General features: G+C 31.6%; 2 protein-coding genes across 8 annotated transcripts; both read left to right on the top strand.

Annotated features, from left to right (window-relative positions):
• The first annotated feature begins 1,197 nt into the window (after nucleotides 1-1,197).
• LOC110626989 (protein WHAT'S THIS FACTOR 9, mitochondrial) lies at nucleotides 1,198-6,939 on the top strand. 3 transcript variants are annotated; one of them, XM_021773203.2, is made up of 2 exons: nucleotides 1,198-1,471; nucleotides 5,427-6,939. In XM_021773203.2, exon 2 carries the CDS (start codon nucleotides 5,557-5,559, stop codon nucleotides 6,805-6,807), a length of 1,251 nt encoding a protein of 416 aa, XP_021628895.1. In that variant the 5' UTR covers nucleotides 1,198-1,471; nucleotides 5,427-5,556; the 3' UTR covers nucleotides 6,808-6,939. The 3 variants fall into 3 exon arrangements, with proteins under 3 accessions (XP_021628895.1, XP_021628894.1, XP_021628896.1); XM_021773202.2 differs by having other exon boundaries at nucleotides 1,199-1,471; nucleotides 5,474-6,939; XM_021773204.2 differs by lacking the exon at nucleotides 1,198-1,471 and adding an exon at nucleotides 3,045-4,936 and having other exon boundaries at nucleotides 5,474-6,939.
• Nucleotides 6,940-8,227: 1,288 nt separating this feature from the next.
• On the top strand, nucleotides 8,228-21,524 carry LOC110626831 (2,3-dimethylmalate lyase). 5 transcript variants are annotated; one of them, XR_006352439.1, is made up of 11 exons: nucleotides 8,229-8,624; nucleotides 9,215-9,426; nucleotides 10,338-10,619; nucleotides 11,691-11,813; nucleotides 12,383-12,533; nucleotides 13,109-13,341; nucleotides 19,201-19,237; nucleotides 19,332-19,477; nucleotides 19,577-19,719; nucleotides 21,043-21,145; nucleotides 21,314-21,524. XR_006352439.1 is itself a non-coding variant. In XM_021772951.2 (9 exons), the coding sequence occupies exons 1-8, from the start codon at nucleotides 8,288-8,290 to the stop codon at nucleotides 19,448-19,450; spliced, it is 1,482 nt and encodes a 493-aa protein (XP_021628643.1). In that variant the 5' UTR covers nucleotides 8,228-8,287; the 3' UTR covers nucleotides 19,451-19,477; nucleotides 19,577-19,769. The 5 variants fall into 5 exon arrangements, 3 of the variants coding, with proteins under 3 accessions (XP_021628643.1, XP_021628644.1, XP_021628642.1); XR_006352438.1 differs by having other exon boundaries at nucleotides 21,043-21,524; XM_021772951.2 differs by lacking the exons at nucleotides 21,043-21,145; nucleotides 21,314-21,524 and having other exon boundaries at nucleotides 8,228-8,624; nucleotides 13,121-13,341; nucleotides 19,577-19,769.
• Nucleotides 21,525-22,178: the final 654 nt, after the last annotated feature.

Here is a 22,178-nt window from a genome sequence, read left to right as displayed (position 1 = left end):
CTCATATGGAACACTAGGTAAATCTTCATCCATTCAGTAGGTTTTACTTTGTAGGCGGCTAGCCTAATCTTAATGATAATTGATACTCGCCCCTCATATTTGTGCGCTAGTCTTTTATTTTAGTTGCGGATGAATCACAATTGCTCTAGTAGTAGAGCCATCACTAAATCTTCGATTACAAATTCTTGTGGCCTTCATCTGCCCATTTCTTCGTGTATTTAGATGCTTTTTTTAATTGAGGTCAAATAATTTCAACATTCTATTTTCACTCAAATGTGATATTTTTAGATTCTGACTTGAGTACGACCTGTATATGCTATGAGGTGTTTATGAGGTGTTAATGCTCGTTGACCTGCTACATAATTTTTGTTCACTCATTAGCAAATTAAAATGTGCTCTAATACCCCCTTATGAAAGAAAATAAATCTTTACAATAATGTATTATATAATTGAATTTAGTACTTTTATGAAAGCAACGTTTCTCATACTTATATATATATTCTTATTTAAATTGTAAAATACTATATTGTTAATTAATTTTAATTTATAAGTATTAAATTGGTGAAATACTCTATTCACATGTTTAAATTATTTAAATAAATAATATATATATATATATATATATAACGTTATCTAACTCTCTACTAGATGTAATAATAATATATTTATTTATATTCTCTAATAAATTAATCATTGGCTAATAGATGATTAACTACAACTTTAATCCATATTTATTATATTTACTATTTAAATTTTAATTAATAATGGTAATAAGTAATCATCTTTTAAAAAGGATTTTTCATTTATTAATATTAATCTATAAATATCAATCTCTTAATCTATATTTTCTTTCTCAGGTTGTAAGCTATTTTGTTTAACTAACTTTAATTTATATTTATAATGTTTACTAATAACATTTTTCTTAATTAATCACTTTTATATCAAAACATTAATCAACACTCTTTTATTGCGTAATTATTTTAAGAAGACATTTGTATCAATTAACTTTAATTTATAAATATTTATCTTTTTCCAATATATAAATTTTTATTAAATTATAAACTAATTTCTATTAATATGCTTTTCAATATATCTATATCTATTTAAGTCATAAATACATATTTCATTAAGTTAATATTAGAAAAATAAAATAAAATGCAAAACATCCAGCCCTAATATATACCTAACTCGCTAAAAATCATTTTCTTTCCAGCTTTCCACAGCCAACAGCCCCTTCCCACCCTCCACAGCCGACGGTCACAATCAGGCCTTCTTCCCCACTCACCCAGCCGACAGCCCCTCCCCCCCTTTCGAAGGGGCAGCAATTTCGCCCTAGGGAAATCGCAGCCACCATTCAGCATGCCACTAGCAGCAAGTCGACGGCAAAGGAAATCTCAGCAGGTCCGTCCGCCAGCAGGACATTGCAGTGGCGCCATCAGCAGCAGGTCTAGTTAACCCCGATGGAAATCAGGTTATAATAATCTCCTTCCATTTAATTGATTTGCTCTAATTATTGTTGAATCTGGTTAACCCCAATGGATTGATAGGTGGTGTTTTTATAGACTTAAAAGACCATAAATTTTATACTCAGAATATTGAATTGAAGGCTTCCACAATAATCACCTGAGAAAAAAGACATTAAAGACTGAGTTTGTAGGACACAGCGAAAAAAATTATAAGAATCTTACAAGAAATGATTCAAGCTTTAAAAACATGGCAAATTTTGTCATTGAAGCAAATGATAATATTTTGTTAAATAGTTAAATATGGTTCATTATATAAATAAAAAAGTATTTGTCATGCGGGAGCCACGAATAAAAAATATTAGTTTTTCTTTTTCTTTTTTTTAACCGTGCCATTGTGAAGTTGCAGTTCCAAAATTCAGAGGGCATAATTATAAAAGGGCTACAAAGAAACACTATAAGCCCATTCCAAACTGAAACTAAGTCTAAACCAGAACAAATGAAACCTGAAACGTAACCAAAATCTGAAAGCAAAACCAAATAAATCAAATCAACAACCAAACAAACAAAGCCAAACAAGCAACACCAGAAACCAACACCCGAACAAACCAAAGCCAACAACCAAGCAAACAAAATCAAAAACAAATACCATCATTGCACCGCTGCAATATTGTCAAGTACAATCAGCACTAACAAAGACTGAAACAGCCTGAATCAATTCCATTTAGCACGAAGCTACTGCAACAGTAAGGCAACAGAGAACAAATAAAACAAAGAGGACAAAAGATAGACGTGCAAACTAAGAGAACAGAGGTTATTAGTGAGAATCGTCCATTCAAAAAGCAATCCAAGAGAGGAGATTTCAGAATCCAGTCGAAGAAGGCTGATGGGAGGGTTAGTCACCAGTCGTATCGGTGCAGTCCTTGGTTGCTAACATCACGCCTAAAGCCATCCTCTACAACTAATGCCAAAGTTAAAGCCCCTAGAGACAGGTCATTTCAAGCACAGGTCCTTTCAAGCACAATTCCTTGCCAAAACGCATAAAGACCTGCAAAAACAAACTAACAACAACAATAGAAAACAAAATAACCAAAACAGAAAGAAAGAAAATAAAAGAATATTGCTAACATGTCCATCCACGTGGAGAGAAAACCGGGAGAGACAGTAGCACCAAACAAAATCTCCTTGCGTTCGCCCAAGGGAAAAACAAACTCCCCTAAGACAAAGAGCAAACAAAGACCAAAAACAGCAAAATCCTAAAAAAAAAAAAAACAGAGCAAGAAAACCCTCGTGACTCTTCCCCTTCCCTTCCCCTTTTCTCTGCCTTCTTTCTCTTCCTTCCCCTTATTTTCCCTCTCAAATTCGAAAAGAAATATATATATTAGTTGTATTGCACATGAGACTATACATAATTTTATCAAAATGAAGTTTAAAATTGAATAATATTGTACTTTTAGAAAATTTAAAGTATTGTAATTACATTTAAAGAATTGGGTTAAAGTTTTAATTGCGTAAAATTTTAATTATCTGAATTATTTTGATAAAATTTAGAAAAATTAAATTAAATCATTAATACATGTCTTGAGCCGCTATGCATTTGAAGGTAATTTTATGGCAATAAGTCCAAATCTACCCCTAATCTTTTAGTCAGGGGCCAAATAAACCCAATTTCAGTTTTTAGCTCATATTACCCCAGTATTTTATAGAAATGGTCAAACAAGGACTACAGTGTTAGAAGTTAGGCGTTTAAAATACACGCTCCATAACACTAATAAAGAAGTAAATTTATTTAATATATTAATATAATAATAATAAAATAAGTACAAACCCCATGCCTCTTCTAGTGATGAAGTGACTAAGCCTTCATCAATGTTGAGCTCCAGCAACTTTAGAACGACGTTATTGTACATTTTTTTCTTATGCTCCAAAAAATATAATGAAATCCTCAATACAAAGATATAAAAGCATGTCAATATTTCAGTTTTTGTTTCCTGAATATGCTATTTTCAACCATTTAAGTTACAATTATATATAATCACATTATAACATTCATTGTGTGAATATTTACTCCAGAAATCTGAAACGAACACTAAGCATAGCAATAATGTCTTTTCGAGGGAAATAATTGTAACTGGCATTTGCATAATTAGTTTTTGAGGGTTAAAAGATCATAAATGATGTCTACACAATCATATATAACAAATAAAAATTGAAAAAAGAAAATGCATTTACTATATTTTCATGGTCAGCAACAAGCTTGTTTGTGCATATAATATCCATCAAGTAGCACAACATCAGCACACAATACTAGCAAACTGCACAAATGCAAAAAGATTGCAAGTAACACATCATCAATGGTGGATGTTTTAGGAATAATAAAAATTTTTTATTTTACTCTGTTTTCTCTTATCAAAACAGAGGTTCTAGTTCAATGAAATTGATGCTGAAGAAGATAACTTGAAAAAGAGTTGTTCAATGGAACATGAATACTCCATATGAATTTTCCTTTAAATTGCATTTCATCTTGTTGGTACCGTAACATTTCACAAGAATTTTAATCAAGTTTGTGGTTGTCCTGTAGATGCTTTTTTTTTTATCATTTGCTTGCCTTATGGACCCACTGCACGTTTCAGGCTCTCTAATCTTATTCTTTGGAAGTCTTTAGCAATATAAATTTTTATTTTATGTTTACCATAATTTTCTATTCAATTGATTGTGACAAGGATGATCAACAATGTTGGCAAACATAATACAGACTTTCCATTGCCATCGCCACCTACTTGGGCGGTGTATCAGCAAGTGAAGCTTGGTTCATATTGTGATTGTCATCGCCTGATGCATGTGTTGGTTCTGGGTCGATGCAATAATTGTTTTTTTTTCAATGTTTCTATCTATTATTTTATTTATAATAACCAGCTTCACCCTTTTTTTGAGAGACTATGGGTCAATCGCCTAATTTTTGACACTAATTGATTCTATTTGGCCAATAATGAAGAGTTTTGGATAGATTTAAACTAAAATAAAAATGGATATATTTGACCCTCAACTAATAGTTTAAGGGTAAAATTGAACTTATTGCCGTAATTTTATTCCAGTTTTAGGAAACATTTTATATTTACTTGGTAAATTTAGTCCTCGTTTTCTTTTTGGCCCATCCTCCATTCTCCCGAATGCTCGGCAGCCGGCAGCCTCTTGTACTCGCTCCCCTCTCGACATCGATTGCCCACTAGCCACTGCTCAGCCTCACTCCTCTTGCCTTCTGTCGCTCTCGTCCTCTCTCTCTCTCTCTGTCTGAGACTTCATGCACGTTTCGCAATCCTCTTCTTCCCCAAGCATTGTTTCTCTTGCTTGCAGTGCTCTCATGCCTCTCGTTCCCTCGCCTGCATTCTCTGCTTTTGGGAATAGCAGTTATTGCGAATTATAATTGTCGAGGATTATTCTTAAATTTTTCAAGGATTATTCTTAAATTTAAGGTAAATAATTCTATTTCCATTTTATTCTGAATTTTTGTTGTAATTGTGTAGTGATGAAACTGTGGTGTTCTCGCTTTCTAATTGCTGAAATTATAATGGGTGTGAGTCCTAGTTTGTTCCTTGGGGAAAGATTGATGGTATTGTGTGTGACAACCTAAATAGGGTTTAGAATAGTTGCGAACTTTGTATGGATTGGTGGGTAGATAATGCATCTTTGGGATTTTCTTGTTTTTAATTTTTTAAATTCTCTTTTAAAACAATGCTGAAATTATGACATTCTTGCTTTGTAATTGCTCTGTTAATTTTTATCCAATTGCTCTTGTTTCCTGTCCTCCATTTTATTCTGCAGATATTGTGTTTGGTTCGATTTCTAAAAATGATCCATTTTTGGTATTCCAGATTGAGCAGCCCTGCATTCTAATTTAATATATTTGATGTTCATATGCTACTATTAATTAATGACTTATGAAATGGTAATCTTGATTTCTAGGGGCTCTGCTAACTGTTGGATTTCTTATACTTCAATCTTGGCTGTAGTTTGGTGGATTCCCACAAGCATAAAATGGTGAATGATGAACTAAAACATCGAATTTGATTCATCCGGATCATCATAAAGAGATATGATCTTCCTGTTGTTGCCAAGTAGAGCAGGAGGTTTCAGTTTTCTCAATGGATGTCGGAGAGGATTCAATTACCAGCAGAAGTTCAATCTGGTGAATGTCAAATTGAAATGGGTGAAAGATAAGGCCTTGGATGCTGTTGTGGCTGGTCAGGGGGATCTCAGAGCTACATGTATCCTTATTTCAATCATCTCCTCAGCTCCCAAATGCTGCCTTCCTATCTATCGGCTCACCCCACACCGTGGACAGCTTGGTCTACCCCACGATCTTAAGCTGTCTACATTTATCAGGAGATATCCTACCATTTTTAATGAGTCTCACATTCTTGATAGTGGAGGCACTCGTGTTCCTTGCTTCCAATTGACATCTGAAGCCTTGAATATTCACCAACAAGAACTTCATATCCTTGAGCAGAACCAAATGGATCTCATTGGAAGACTCAGCAAACTACTGATGCTTACAAGAGATAGGACTCTTCCATTACAAACGATTGACCAGCTAAAATGGGACATGGGATTGCCTTATGATTATTATAATACCTTGGTTCCCCATCACCCTGATTTATTTTCTTCCATTCGTCTCCCTGATGATCGTATTGGCTTGAAACTTCAAATATGGGATGACCGACTTGCTGTCTCCCAGTTGCAGAAGAATGTTGCATTCCAACAAAAAGAAGATGTGAAAAATGGTTGCTTAGCCTTTCCAATTGGATTCACGAGGGGCTTCGGGCTGAAGAGGAAGTGCATGGAGTGGTTAAAAGAATGGCAAAGCCTCCCTTATACTTCTCCTTATTTTGATGCGTCCCATTTAGATCAACGTACAGATGTATCTGAGAAGAGGATTGTTGGAGTCTTTCATGAGCTTCTCCATCTCACTATAGAGAAGAAAACTGAGCGGAAGAATGTCAGCAATCTCCGTAAACCATTATCCCTGCCTCAGAAGTTCACCAAAGTGTTTGAGCGCCATCCCGGAATTTTCTATATTTCTAAGAAGTGTGACACACAAACTGTTGTTCTTAGAGAAGCATATGATGGCCAACAACTGTTGCATAAGCATCCTCTGGTTGATATCAGAGAAAAATATGCAGGCTTGATGAGAAGTGGGTTTTTGGATAGAAGTAGGGGCTTGTACAAGGACAAAACATCACCTAATCTAGAGGGATCATCAAATATTGTTGGTTTTGAAGAGAAGTCAGATTGTAATTCGCATTCTGAACACGTTGTGAATGATAGAATTAGTGATCCTTTCTGAATTTTGTTGTAGTAATTGTTAATTGGAAGCTGAGAGAAGTAGACAAACTGCTGCAACCAGCGAACCATTCATTCCATTGTTGGATGGGAAACACACAAAAATACGCAATCAAATGGTCGTTTTGTTTATTACAATTACCAGCTGTAGTGAGAAACTAATCCAAATTTGTTCTTTGAACCTTTTTTTCAAAAGCAAAAATACTAATTATATTAATAAAATTTTATTAAATAAAAAGGATGTTATTTCAAATAGAGATGATTATTTCTAATGGATTTTCTAGTCAAAATATGAATAATTAGAATAATATTATAACAAACTAATAAAAATATCCGTTCTAAAATTCAATAAATATTTACAATCATTCAAAATCAAATTATCTGTATAAGATAATTTTAAAAAATTAAAATTAACTATATTTTTACACATGCATTATATTTTGTAAACACTATTTTATTTTTTTAAATTATTTTAAGTGTAATAATTTTTTAATTTTTATAAAATTAAAATTAGTGGCATTTATAAAAAAGTTAAAATAAAATATATAAATTAATTTTTTTAATTTCTGCAAAATTAAAATTAGTAGAAAAAGTTAAATTGATATATAGAAATTATTTTAATTTTTTAATTCATACAGAATTTAAAAAAGACACTTTTTAATAAAAGTTAAAATAATGTATAAAATATATTTTATTTTTTTAATTTCTATAAAATTAAAATTACTCACATTTTAACAAAATTAAAATAATATGTAAAAATTATTTTAATATTTTATTTTGAAAATTAAAATTAAAGTTATAACTTTTATTTTGAAATTAATATTTTTTTTAGTTTACAAGATTTAAAAGTGTATTATTTATAAAATTAATTAGATTTTTTTACTTCTTTATTATTTGAAATATAATATTTAAATTTAATTATTTATTTTTATTTATTTTTTATAATATTTTTGACTAAATTTTATTTTAATAATTAATAAATAATGGACTATTAAATGGTTTTAATAATTAACTAATGATCAATTAATAAATCAATTGGATTGAATTTACTTATAAAATTAAATAATTATGTTTTATGATGATTGAAGATAATTTATATCTAAATTTTATTCAAACCATAGAAAATGGAGAGAAATAGATAATTATTCATTTCGATTAATGAAATTAAATTATATAGACAATTTAATGTATCTTTAAAATTATAATAATAATAAATTAATTTATATGGACCATTTAATATATCTTAAAAATTATAATAATAATAAATTAATTAGTTAGTTCAGATTACAAGTGCATAATTATTTTAATAATAATTGTTTTTAATAAAATTTTGGGTATTAAATAGTAAATTAGCCAAATAATATCAACGGGAAGATTCGAAATAGTCTCACAGAAGATATATTACGAGATTGCCACCATCGATATTTTCTATACAAACAAACAGAGGTGAGGTTGAAACGAGCCTCAACTATTGATCGCTTGCAATGAAGCCTCTAGTGTCTGGAGTTTGCAGCTGCAGAGACTATTCAGTCTCTCTTGCTCACTCCTGCACCTTCTCCAATTCATTCCCAAACTCAAATGTCAAATCCCAACGGTCATTTTTCTTCCCTTACAATCTAACATTTCAAACTTTAAAAACCACTTGCCCTGCTGCAAGGGTACCTCAAAGCGTTGTAACTTGCTCTGCTGAGAGAACTTCTCCGGCCAAGTCACTACGATTGATTCTTGACTCGCCTGGTATCCACCAGGGCCCTGCTTGTTTCGATGCTCTTAGTGCTAAGCTTGTGGAGAGAGCAGGATTCAATTACTGCTTCACTAGTGGTATTTGTAGTTTGTTTCTTTGATTTGTGCTAATTTTTTATGTTATAATCAAAAGCAAGGACTGGGTTTGCCTTTATTGGGATTAAACATGCGAGGGTTCTTGTTCAAATGATTATGGTATTCTTAACTTTAGTGTTTTGTAGTGCGGTTGTAAATGTTCTTGATCATTTACCCATATAGTAATCTTTGATTGAACAGTTAGAAAATGGATGATCGGTTATTAGATGTAAAATCTTTTTTATCAGGGTTTTGTTCATTTTGGTACTGAGATTGTTGCAGCTTGATGACGGAAAGTACTACTAATGATACTGAGGGTTAATTGATTTAATTTTTTTGAAGTAATTCGAATGCCTGAATCTGTTAGTTTTTCTCATTTTCTGATGCTTTTCTTTTGGGTGGGGGTGGGTGGACGTGTCACATGAATTGCACCATCAGCATCAGATCAGTCTAATTTTTTTTTTTATCTGATAATCTCAATGCATATTTGATTGAATCCCATTGTACGGGTTTCGTGTATGGTAAGTTTGTTTTCTTGTATAGCAGTTTCAACGAGAAACAAGTTTATTCACACTATTTTGTCCATCCATTAGGATTTTCAATATCAGCTGCTAGATTGGCATTGCCTGATACTGGATTTATTTCCTATGGGGAAATGGTGGATCAGGGGCAACTAATCACTCAAGCTGTGTCAATTCCTGTAATTGGAGATGGTGATAATGGCTATGGAAATGCCATGAATGTCAAAAGAACTGTCAAGGGATATATAAAAGCTGGCTTTGCAGGAATCATTCTTGAAGATCAGGTTTGCATTATTTAAATTCTACATATGCAGTGGCATGCCCATATAGATTCCTGATCTCTTTGCTTAGTTTTTCCTTGGTTTTATTATTTACTCTCTCTCTGTGTCTGTAAGTCAATTAGCAAAGCAGGAGGAATTTGCTTTGATGTGGGAAATGTGTATTTATTTTTTCAATTAAAATGAAAAATTGAAAAGTAATTGTCGTATATAAACTTATACTAGTTAATCAATATAATGGACCATGAGTATGAAAATAATAATAAGTGATACACGTATTTTGCTATGTCAAAATCACAGTTCTACATCCATATTGATGAAAAATAAATATAATCTAAGGTTCTTTTTTTTTTCCTTTTACATAATCAATAAAATTGAAGAAAACATATGAGAGCACGTAATCTTACTGTCACTGTAAATTATTCTGAGGAAAATATATTTGAGATACATGGGACAATATATTATATCTTAGTGGATTCAGGTTGATAAAGAACAGGGAAAAAAATTCAATTTACTCTCATTGTTAAAAAATGTATCAATTTCTATGTATAATATGCCAATGTAATTCATATGTACAAATCTATTATTTCTTTTATTTTGTCTTAGTTTTTATGTATAATATGAAGATAAATATGGATACATCTATTGTTCTTTTATTTTGTCTGAGTGTGTGGTCATGAGTTTGAAAACTTGAATTACAGTCGTCAATTGCTTTCTAACTGATATTATTAGGTAGACTAAGTAGTACCAGGCGCCTGGCCTTTCTGTTATTAGGTTTACGTATCATATTTTGGATTTATAGTTGTACTCAAAACAATATTCTTTTAGTTAAATTCCTTGAAGGGGGTGTAGTCATTGTTTAAGCTACAAATAATTTTTGTTCAGATCTCTGTTGCTTATAAATCTGACCATGTAAGGTGTCTCCGAAAGCTTGTGGTCATACACGTGGTAGGAAAGTGGTGTCCAGAGAGGAAGCAGTGATGCGGATAAAAGCAGCCGTTGATGCTCGGAAAGAGACTGGCTTAGACATCATTATTGTTGCACGAACTGATTCTCGACAAGCAGTGTCCTTGGATGAGTCACTTTGGAGGTCAAGAGCTTTTGCTGACGCTGGAGCAGATGTTCTTTTTATAGATGCACTAGCTTCAAGAGAAGAAATGAAGTCTTTCTGTGAAATCTCTCCCCTAGTTCCAAAAATGGTATGGATTTTTTCTTTAGTAACACCGAATAGAGTTTATAATATCTTTTTACTAATTAACTTCTTTATTTTATGTCTCTATATATTATTGCATTACAGTCCAAAAATAGTAACAGTTTTTAGATGCAGTTTATTATTTTTAGGTTTTTCAATAATTCTAATTCAATGATGAAAAATCTTCTCATTTTTCACCTTTTTCCTTGGTTGGAATCTTTTTGGTTGCCTTGTTGGGCCATGTACCTATTCACATGATTAATCATGTGATAAAAAGTGGTTTGGTTGATGAGACTTAATTCCTTGTAGTTGGAAAGAACAAGGTATTCAACACATTATGGGCCACTGAGAACTTGGGAGGAGTTAATAAATGATTCCCAGAAGGGTTTTAATGAATGGTCTGAATTATAATGAAATACTTGGTCACTCTTTGCACTACTTCTTAGTACAGAAGAATGCAATCAAGAAAATAACAAATCCAAAGGGCAGTGCTAGCTAGCAATATGCAAGAATACAACAAAAAGTACTCTTCATAATCATACCTTCTGTGCTATTCTTAATTCTCCTATCTATCTATAGGTCTATTCTATTTCTTCTCCTGCGCTTTACAATTCTCTCTAGCTATTTCTTCTTTCCAGAAGCTTCTGCCAACTCATCTTCCTTAGCCCCATTTCCTTTGAACTTTCTTCTGGAATAAACCTTCAAAGTTCCAGGTCTTCTAGCCCATGTTTTTCATCTGATCCATATCAGGCATAGATTCTTGTCTTGAAAGGCAAGTTGTTTAATTGACGAGGTGAATTAGATTTTACTGTATATAGGGTACCTGCAATGAGTAAAACCAGGAAGACTTTGCTGAAGCATATGACATTCATATATGTCGTGCTTACATGGGAGTTACCTTTGCTATCCTCCTGATTATAAAAATAGTGCTGCTCTTTGAATAAGTTATTGATTAGAACTTGAACATTATCAGCATAAGGAAAGAACATAAAGTTGTATGTGAATGTAGTTATGGCTGTTTCCTGTATTGTGTGGACCAGGGTATGGATGCTGATAAAGCTTTTGCATTGCTATGCAGGCCAACATGCTTGAAGGAGGGGGAAAAACTCCAATACTTAATCCATTGGAACTCGAGGAATTGGGATATAAACTTGTGGCTTACCCACTTTCCTTGATCGGGGTATCTATACAAGCGATGCAGGTCATATTTCTAAACCTTTGCAAGAAAGATAGTAGTTGTTTGAAAACTTTGATTAAACCTTTTTCATTTGATGAATGACAGTGGGAAAAGTCTGATTTCAATACGTTAAAATGAAAATGTTTTCTAAAACATTCATTACTGCTGAAGCTTTTTTATTTCTGACTTATTGCATCATGCTTAACTGCATAAAATAGTAAAGTAGCAAAGGTTTAGGGCTTTTTATATTTTCATTCTACAAAGAATATGGGAATACAAATGCTGATAATTTCTCTAATAACTGATTATTGTTTTGCACAGTTTGTGTTATGTAGACATGGGAATGCTAGTTCTTTATTTATTATTCTGATGTGAATCTTAGTTTGAGAACTGCAATTCAGGATGAACTTTCTAATTGCTGTTTGATTGGACATTATTGAAGTGTTACTGTATTTGAATGCAGAAGCATCAACTTCTTTAGGGATAAGTTGGTTGTTTGGTGAAACCTGGAAAAACATGAAAATCTATATTTGAATCCAAAGATTTTAATTAGCTGAAATAAGCATAAAAGCACTTTTGCATCTTATTTTCAGGATTCACTAACTGCCATTAAAGGAGGTCGGATTCCTCCTCCTGGAACCATGCCAACTTTTGAAGAAATAAAGGAAATCTTGGGTTTCAACACTTATTATGAAGAAGAGAAGCGGTATGCTACCAGCACAGGCCAGATGCTTAGGCCAGGAGGTGAGTAAAAAATGGACCATTTACACCTACGCCAACTTGATTTATACATGCACTATGAACTTGGAAGCAAGATATTTTGGTTTTCTAGGATGCTAACAGTTAAAGCTAATAAGTTTTCTTTTTTTTTTTTTTTTTGGTTTCTCCTCTGGTTCATTTTTTTATTTCTGCATTTAAGTTTGTTGGTTATTTGCGAACATAATTGGATGAAAGTTTGATTTGGTAACTCCTCTTAACCTAAAAACTTAATCAACACTTGTGGGATAATGTATGATAATGTGGGTTCTCTATAGCCCAATGACACATGGATTGTAGGTGTGTAAGAGGTCCATATTCTACTTTGCAAATCCATACACGAACTCTTTAACAGCTCACAAATTCTTTGTCTTGCTGTGACAATTCCAAATTGAGATTAGCATTCCACCAAACTCATGTCAAACCATTGTTTTTGAATTTGGACTTATACTACTTTGTTAGTCCTAAATCTATTCTTAAAATAGGCATTCCAATGACCTGCTACTCTCAAGTCTAAGATAGGTCAAATTGCCATTACTTGTTGCTAATTCTTATAAATATAGGTTATTCATCAGCAAGCAGTAATGTATATGATATACAACGGAGAATTCCGGATGATACAGAGCAGAGAAATCAAAGTCCTCAAGATCCTGTTGTTGAAGTGATAACTCCTGATGTATACAATAACTATGGTGCAGATGGTTCAAGGGATCCTTTTTCTAGGATCTGGTCTCGGACATTGAGAATTAAGATAACTGGAAGAGATGGATTTGAAAAACTTGATGTTAGGATTCCTGTGAGTTATCTTTTCTCCTTTATTGCTGCTACAATATTTTTAAGCATCTAGTTTTCTTTAGGTTCCTTATCAATATTGCTTTATCTCACCATGTAATTTAATTGATATGTAGTTGTTTATGGTTCCCTCCCATCAAGTCTGATAGTTTAGCCTTGCCATTTCATGCTTTCCAAATGATTTAGGGTTGAGCAGCAAAAATTACAGTTTAAATGCAGCATTTTTTTTTCTTTTAATACTCATTTTGTGAAAAAGAAGTGCATCGTAATTCATTAATCAACTTGATTGACATCATTGCATTAGTTGTTAACAATATCATGTGATACTGCTTTCTATTGCTGTGGGAACAGAAATCAGAGTGATGAAAAAGTGGATATCCCATATTTGATTAATCAACCTGACTGACATTATTGCTTCACTTGTTACCTAAACAATATTATATGACACTTGTAGTTGTAGTGCTATTAAGAACGAAAAAGTGGACACAGTAGAACTGTGAACGTGGACTACATAATATTGTGTGGTATAATCTGATTTTGTGTCCATTACCTTCCAACTATATTCAAGGAATGCTAGATGCTAGTGTCACGTATTACTTCTGACAGAAATCAGAGTGATGAAAAAGTGGATATCCCATATTTGATTAATCAACCTGACTGACATTATTGCTTCACCTGTTACCTAAACAATATTATATGACACTTGTAGTTGTAGTGCTATTAAGAACAAAAAAGTGGACACAGTAGAACTATGAACGTAGACAACATAATATTGTGTTGTATAATCTGATTTTGGGTCCATTACCTTCCAACTATATAGGTTATTCAAGGAATGCTAGATGCAAGTGTCACGTATTACTTATAGAAGGATTAGTTTTAGCAATAGAGAGAAGAATTAATAGGAAATGGATACTGATTATTTCTGTGCCTTTTTTGGAATCCAAATTTCTTTTGCCCTTCTTTCTATTTCCTTAAATCAGATTTCCTTCTTTTTCTGTTGATTTTTTGTTCTATTTTTTTCTTTTTTAAAAGTATTTTTCTTGAAATTCTTGAATATTTGATTGCTTCCTCTCTTTTTCTCCATTTCTCTCTCTCTCTCTCTTTCTTTCTTTCATTCTTTTTTCCCTTCTTGTAACTACCAAAACAAATATCCAGCTCTAATCAGTCCATAGATCCTTGGCAACAACAAATCCTTCTAGATATGCTTTAAAGCGTTGTTAAATGCATTCAAAGACAAGATGATATTATCATATATAGAAGGATTAGGTTTATAATAAAGTAGGGGTGTAAAGGAACAAAATTATTCATAAGCTATTCGAAACTCGACTTAGTATCTCGGCTCATTAAATGAGTTGAGCTCGAACTCACTTTTTGGGCTTGAGCCGGCAGAACTTGACTCGTTAAAGCTCGTGAGCTCAAGTGGTTTTCAAATTCATGAGCAAGCTTATAAGCAGGTTTGTGAACAAGTTCATTGATAGGCTCGCTAGTTAAGTTCCTGAGCAAGCTCATTTTAAGGCTCATAAATAGATTTAATAATAGGCTCACTTATAAGCTCATTAAATAGGCTCACGAGTTATATCATTTGTAATGCTTTGAAATATTTATATTAGTTTTGTATTTTATAAATGTGCAGTTATATTTATTTTAATTTTAAGTTTTACTTCCGTTTCAAAAAAAAAAGTTTTACTTAAGATAATTTACTATTTAAAATTATAATATAAATATATATTTGTAAAGTATAATCATATATAACTTAATTTTAAATTTGTAGTAAAAAAAATGTTAATGCTATCACTATATATAGAAATAAATTTTAATGTTTTTTTGTATTATTTCTCCCTCTTAATTTTTAAATTCTTACATAATTAAATAATACTAAACTTTATAACCATATATATTGTTATGATAATTAAATATAAATAATATATTGAATTAAAACTAAATAATAATATACTAGTAATTAAATCATAATATTAGTTATCAATGATATTATATTAATAAATTTAGTATAAAAATATCTTTTGATACTAGCAGCAGAACTGCGTAGTTTTTGTCAAAACTATATAATTCAAATAGAACTCTTTCTCTTCCTTAGATATTTATATGCAGATTTGTATATCATTATATATACTTCAATTAATTTGCATAAAACTTGATATAAATATTTAATTAAATAATTATTAAACTCATTATTATGCGACATCAAATTTATAGTAGATACATTTTATATAATTAATAAAAGGTTTTATAATTAGCATTTGACTCTATAAATATTAATGTTGAATCCCACATGGGTTGTGAAAAGGGTAATGTGCCCTTTATATAAGCTATAGGCACTCCTCCCCCTTGAGCTAACTTTTGGAGTGAGTTAGACCTAGCCCAAATTTAACATGGTATCAGAGTCTCCCATTCGATGTTGGACCTCCTATAAATATGTCATGCATCAGTAAAATTTCTGGGTTTGGGCGTGAAGGTGTGTTGAATTTCATGTCGGTTGTGGAAAGGGTAATGTGCCCTTATATGGGTCATAGGCACTCCTCCCCCTTGAGCTAACTTTTGAGGTGAGTTAAGCCTGACTCAAATTTAACAATTAATATTTAAAATTATAAATAATAATAATAATAATAAATAATGATAAAATTTTAAAATATTTAGATATTTAATATATTATCATATAATAATTTTTTTAACTAACTAATAAGAAAATTAAAAAGGAAGAAAATAAAAGAAAATAGTTCTAGGAATTAAATCTAGCCCAAGAAGAAGATTCATTGTTTGCTGCATTATTGGACCACGAGTCTAAATGTGATTCTTGTTTCACATTATACTAAATATATGCTGAATCAACTGTCAAGAATCCTACATGGGAAGTGTATGGGAGATGAAAGAGTGTAGCTTCTAGATAAAAGGATAGCCCTTTTTCAGTTTTTTATATGGTCAAAACCAAAATTTTAACTTATGAGACTTTAATTAAATTTAAAAAACAAAGTTTTATCTGTAGTCTCTCTAATGCCTTATAGTTTAAAATTTATTTTAAATTTAATTAAATTAGGCTCAAATTAAGCTTGTTTATAATTTAAATGAGTTTGATTTGTTTATAATTTAATCAAACTCGAACTTGAGCTTTTTGAGAATGTTAACGAGTCAAGTTCGAGTTGGCTCATTAAGGTGATAAATGAGTTCATTACTAAGCAAGTTTGAATTTAACTAGAGTTTAATAATTTTTTTTGAATCGAGCTTGAATTACTGACAAAGGAATGACTAGTATGGCCCCCTGGTTCATGTTTATTGTCTAAGAAGTTTGTTTTGGTTTTGAGCCTAGATTAGACCATGATTAGTGGTGTAATTGAATCAAGATGAACCGAGCTTTGAGAAGCTCAAACTCGATTAGCAAAATAATTTGAAAGCTTGAGCTCCACTTGAGCTACATATATGAGCTCAGAGTCAATTAGCTAAATAATTTGAAAGCTTGAGCTCCACTTGAGCTACATATATGAGCTCAATACATATATGAGCTCGAGCTCGATTCATGAAAAGAATTATTAAACTCTAGCTCGGTTCAAAATCAATTCGTAATAAACTCATTTATCACTTTCATGTGCCAAATAAAGCTCAGCTTGTTATCATACTTGAGGTCAAGCTTGATAAAATTGTAAACAAACTCAGATTCAAGTTTGTTTAAATATAAACAAGCTTAACTTAAACTTAAAATAAATTTTAAACTATAAGAAAATTAAAGCAACTTTAAATAATATTTTTTTTAGATTCAATTAAAGTCTCTTAAAATAAAAATTTTGGTTTAAACTATATTAAAAATTGGAAAAAAGGGTTATTTCTTATAGAGAAACTATCCTCTTCTCCCATAAACTTCATATGTGGGATTCTTGAGAAAATATTCAAGCAATCGGGAGAAAATATTCAGCAATCGGGGGACGATATATTTATTGTGACTTGAAGTACCATTCAAGTCTAGACTCTTGGTGCAACATATAGTGAATTCCCTTCTTAGCCTGGGTTCAACTCCCAGCCAACTAATTTTTTTTTTTTCATTTTAAGATTTGTTTTCTTTTTAATTTTCTTATTAGTTAGCTAAAAAATTATTATATCATAATATATTAAATATTTAAAATGTTTTAAGGTTTCATCATTATTTATTATTATTTATAACTTTAAATATTAATATTTGTTGACTCAAATGTTAATTATATAATTAATTATATAAAATGTGAATAAGTTCGATTTCATATAATAATAAGTTCAATAATCATTTGATCCAATATTTATAAAATTTTGCATAAAATTGATTAAAAAATACATAATGATATATAAATCTATATATAATTTTTATCTAAGTGATGGCAAGAGAGAGTTTTTATTTAAATTATGTAGTTTTAGTTTTGCTGCTAGTATCAAGAGATATTAATACATTCTTGATTATTAACAATAGCCTATTTAGAGAGATTTTTTTTTAAAGATACAAAAAGAGTGTACTTAGAGGGATATATAATGGAAAAGAAATATATATATATTATAGGCTAATAGTACAATTACTCGATAAGAGGAATAGAAATATATAAACTAACAATATCTATAATTTTAAGGTTTAACATTATTTAATCTTGTAAGAGTTTAAAAATTAAGAGAGAATTTAAGATAATATTACTTATATCATTCATTGATATCATTAAGAATATATTTATATCTAATATATTGAATTTATTCCTTACAATAGTGATAGAATTAACGGTTCTTTTATTACAAATTTAAAATTAAATTATAAATTATTGTATTTATAAATGAGCTTGCTCAGGAGCCAACTCACGAGTTTGACTAACGAGACTATTCATAAGTCTATCAAGGAGATTGTTTGCAAGTCAATGAGCCAGCTTGCGAGCAAATACTAAAGTAGTTTAAACTCGGTTCGTTTGTTAAACGAGCCTAAAAAATGAGTTCAAATTCGACTTGTTTAGAAAATAATCTGACCTCGGTCAACCTTTTATCTGGTCAAGCCTTGAATTGCTTATGAATATATAGATTCGTTTACACTCCTAACCATGATCAATTATCACCTTGGTAGGTTACTCCTGAATATGCAGCTGCAAAGTAAATCACCAAACATAGATAAAAAGGAGAAATTTTTCAAATTTTCTAAATATGAAAATAATTAAATTCATCAATTGAATAATATCCTTTTTTAGGGGGCTTTTGCATCATGTATGTAAATTCATATTCTTTTTTTCTCTTTATATCATTAATTAACATATATAAATGGAGACATTATTGATTTCATTTTCACTTGAATTTGTCTAGACATTAAGGTTAAGTGTATTGTTACAACTAGTTGAATTTATTTGGATTTTTTTTTGTGACATTCTAACACTGTATCTTTAAGAAATTTGGATACATTTGATGCATATATACAAGTTTATTGCACGTCTTCCTGCATGAATGCATGGGTAATGATCTACTGACGGCCTCCATTTTTTCCTTCCAGTTAAAAGGAACTTGATACAAAATGGAGCATTAATAATACCCTAATTTATGCTTTAAAATATATACCGTCAGCAGCACATCTATTATCTTAACATAAGTTTATTCATGATCATTTTGAACCAAGAAGGTGGCTACTTGTGCCATGATGGTAGTGTTTCCTACATCCCATCTCTTGGAGTGCATGAGATTGATTTATCTGATTTTGTGCTGACACATTTTACTTCAGTTTTCACATTATAGAATGATATTCCTATCACATGTTATTTTAACTAATAATACCTGTACTGGTATTATCTTCTGTATCACCAATAATTGGTTTCATAAAAGACTAATATTTTTTTTCTCCTTTTTATCTTATTATATTTGGCAGGCTGGGTTTTTGGAAGGTATCACAAATATTGTTCCAGGTATTATCGACATTTTCCAAAATTATTCATTTTGACTATTTTATATTAATAATTGAAATCTGTGGAATATTTTTTTAATATTTTTTATACACAGCTTTGGGTGGGGTGAACATCAAAGAGCTATTGGATGATGCAGCTGGGGAAGTAGGTGGCAAGTTGTTGTTAGATTTTAATGATACCATTGGTGATAGAATTCAAGTATTTTTAGAATAAATCTTTTTCCCAAGACAACAGAAAAAGGTATCTTTAACTCAGATTAAGCAACTTCCAAATTATGAGAGTTTCATTATTATTAATACGATTGAGTTGTCTTGAACTGGTTTGTACCTATCTTTTCAGCATAGAGCGGTGTGAACATCAAAGAGCTCTTAGATGATGCAGTTGGGAAGTAGGAGACGAGTTTTTCTGGGATTTTAATGATTCCATTGCTGACAAAATTCAAGTGTTTCTAGAATAATTTTTTTCCCCAAGCAATGGAAAAGGTACCTTTCATAGATTAACTTTCAATTTAAGAGTACTTTTATTTCTTGAACTGTTCATTTTCTTGTTCTCATTTATATTGTTCTTTTTTTAAAAAAGCTTCTTCCTCAAGGTGCAAATTGCAACTTCTATTCTACATAAAAATATTTTCCTTCCAAATTATTCTACTATGATTTGAGTAATCTAACAATATGAAGATAAAAAAATAGTCCTAATGCGCATAGGCATAGGCCCCATGAAACAGACTTGATGCCAGTAAAGTGTGCGCTACCCATGTAATGGGTAAGAAGGCCTATACTGTCTTAACATTAACAAAGTAGGTTCTAACCTTTCTTTGAGTTCTATATATATATGTATATAACCCCACTGGATAAAACCTGGATTCGCCCTTGCAAGAACCCTTTTTTTTTTTTATAATTATTGTCTAGACAGTAGAGACAAAAGAGTTAATTGTTGTTAGTTATGTTGTTGAATCCAAGTGAATGACCCCAGCCTTATTGCCCTGTAGCCTCTCTGTAACTAGCCCTCTTTCCTTGTGAGCCATGTCTCTGCTTTGCTCCTTTTAAAGCCTTATTCTAGAATTGACACCAACCCTCTATCGCAATTGCTCCTTTCTATAAATTCTTTTGATTTAAGGTAAAACTGCATGTCATGGTCCTGGAACTTTTTAAAATGCAAAAAGGCAGGGAAAACTGAACTTTAATCCGAAATGGAGAAACTTCCTACCCTTTCAAATTTGAGATCTTTTATAGGTTGAACTGCCAGATGATTCTTTAAAATGTGTCATCGGTTGAATTAATTAAAATATTTCAAGGAAAAAAACTTTGTTGAAGGAAGGAAAAAAAAATCATTTTACCCTTGCTTAGAATCTTCAACCTCGAGATTTTAAATTCCAACTAGATTGATAATTTTAACACCGAAAATTATTTAAGTATTACACTCTTCCACTTTATGAACATTCTTCTCAAATGTTCAACTAAGCATGGGGTTCGCACATGAAACTGCATAAATACAATATAATAAATATACCTTAAAAGATGAGGATATTGCTTAAGCATTGATTCGCATTGATTCCCTAGTGTCAATTAACTTTTCGCTAAGGTTAGTCTCAGCCTGGCTACGGTGGTTTTCTAGCTCTCGTCTTTAATTTTCTTCCTCATCTCACCAACCTTTTCTTCTACTCGTTTTTATCCTTTATCTTTCTTAACCTATCCCTCATCCTTTTTTCCTTTCTGCAACCTTCATTTCTCATTATCCTTTATTTTCTAAAACCATAATAAACGATCCTGATCTTTCCATTAATACTTTAATCAATATGACTGAAGATCAATCTTGTGAGGAACCAACTCTGGAGCTAGTTTCCACGTGCTCTGAAGGGAAGCAGTTGACAGATGATAAGCTGATTCTTAAAGTGGTAGCAAATAAAAGGTATAATTCGTGGGTTTTGAAGACTACAATGGAAAAAGTCTGGAATCCGGAAGGTCTATTTATTTTTATCTTTGAAAATAAGGAGGCGAGGACTTTTATTCTAGAAAATGGTTACTAGACAAAGCCATTTATGAGATTGATTTCTCTACAAATGCTTATTGGATTTAGATATATGAGCTCCCCCCAAATCTTTGGAACGCAGCATATGCTGAAGCCATTGGAAGTTTATTCAAGGGATTCTTTCTGCTGGATTGAGCATCTGAAGCAAAGGAGGGTTGGGCTATCTATATGAGAATTAAGGTCTGGATTGAGGTAAGTAAACCTTTATTAACTGACCTTTTCATTCTATAAAGTTCATTTGAGAAGATTTGAGTTAAAATTAAGTATGAAAAACTTTCATTTTTCTGCTTCCGTTGTGGGGTTATTGGGCATATGGCTAAGCAATGTAATATAAAAGTGGAAGAAGCTTCAACAAGGAAATATGGGCCAGGGTTGAATGCAAAACCACTAAAGGAATTAGTTGCAGGGACTGATCAATTACTTCTAGATTCTAGTTTCAATATAGTAACCGAGAATCTGCTTCACTTATCAAAAGCAGAGATGAAATCTTCCAGTAGGGTGAGTGCTTCTGATCGTGGTAAGCACGCGCTAGAGCAGGATGTGAACTGCAAATTATCTTCGGATTTGGATTTGGATTTGGATTTGGTTCCCAGCATTAAATGCAACAAGACTTTTCTTCCACAGTGTTCTAACACTATAGCAGGAATGGGTTTTGACGGTGAAAAAACAATGCTCGAGGAAAGCTAGAGTATCATTACTCCAGTTCAAAATCAATTACACTTTCAAATATCAGGTATCGAGCAGGGAAAGGTAAAGGAGACTGACCATTTAAATGAGGGTTAGTTTTGGGGGATGGATTCTGTTTTGGGGATGAAAAGGCCTAGGCCCAATCCCTTAGAAATTGACAGAATATCTTTTGGTCTAGAAAGGAAAAGAGGCCTCTCTCCACAATTAAACCCTATGGAAATTTCTA

This window comes from Manihot esculenta, chromosome 11, assembly GCF_001659605.2.
Source record: "Manihot esculenta cultivar AM560-2 chromosome 11, M.esculenta_v8, whole genome shotgun sequence".
Lineage (NCBI taxonomy): Eukaryota > Viridiplantae > Streptophyta > Magnoliopsida > Malpighiales > Euphorbiaceae > Manihot > Manihot esculenta.
Note: the sequence above shows the minus strand (reverse complement) of the source record. Positions and strands in the feature narration are given on the sequence as shown.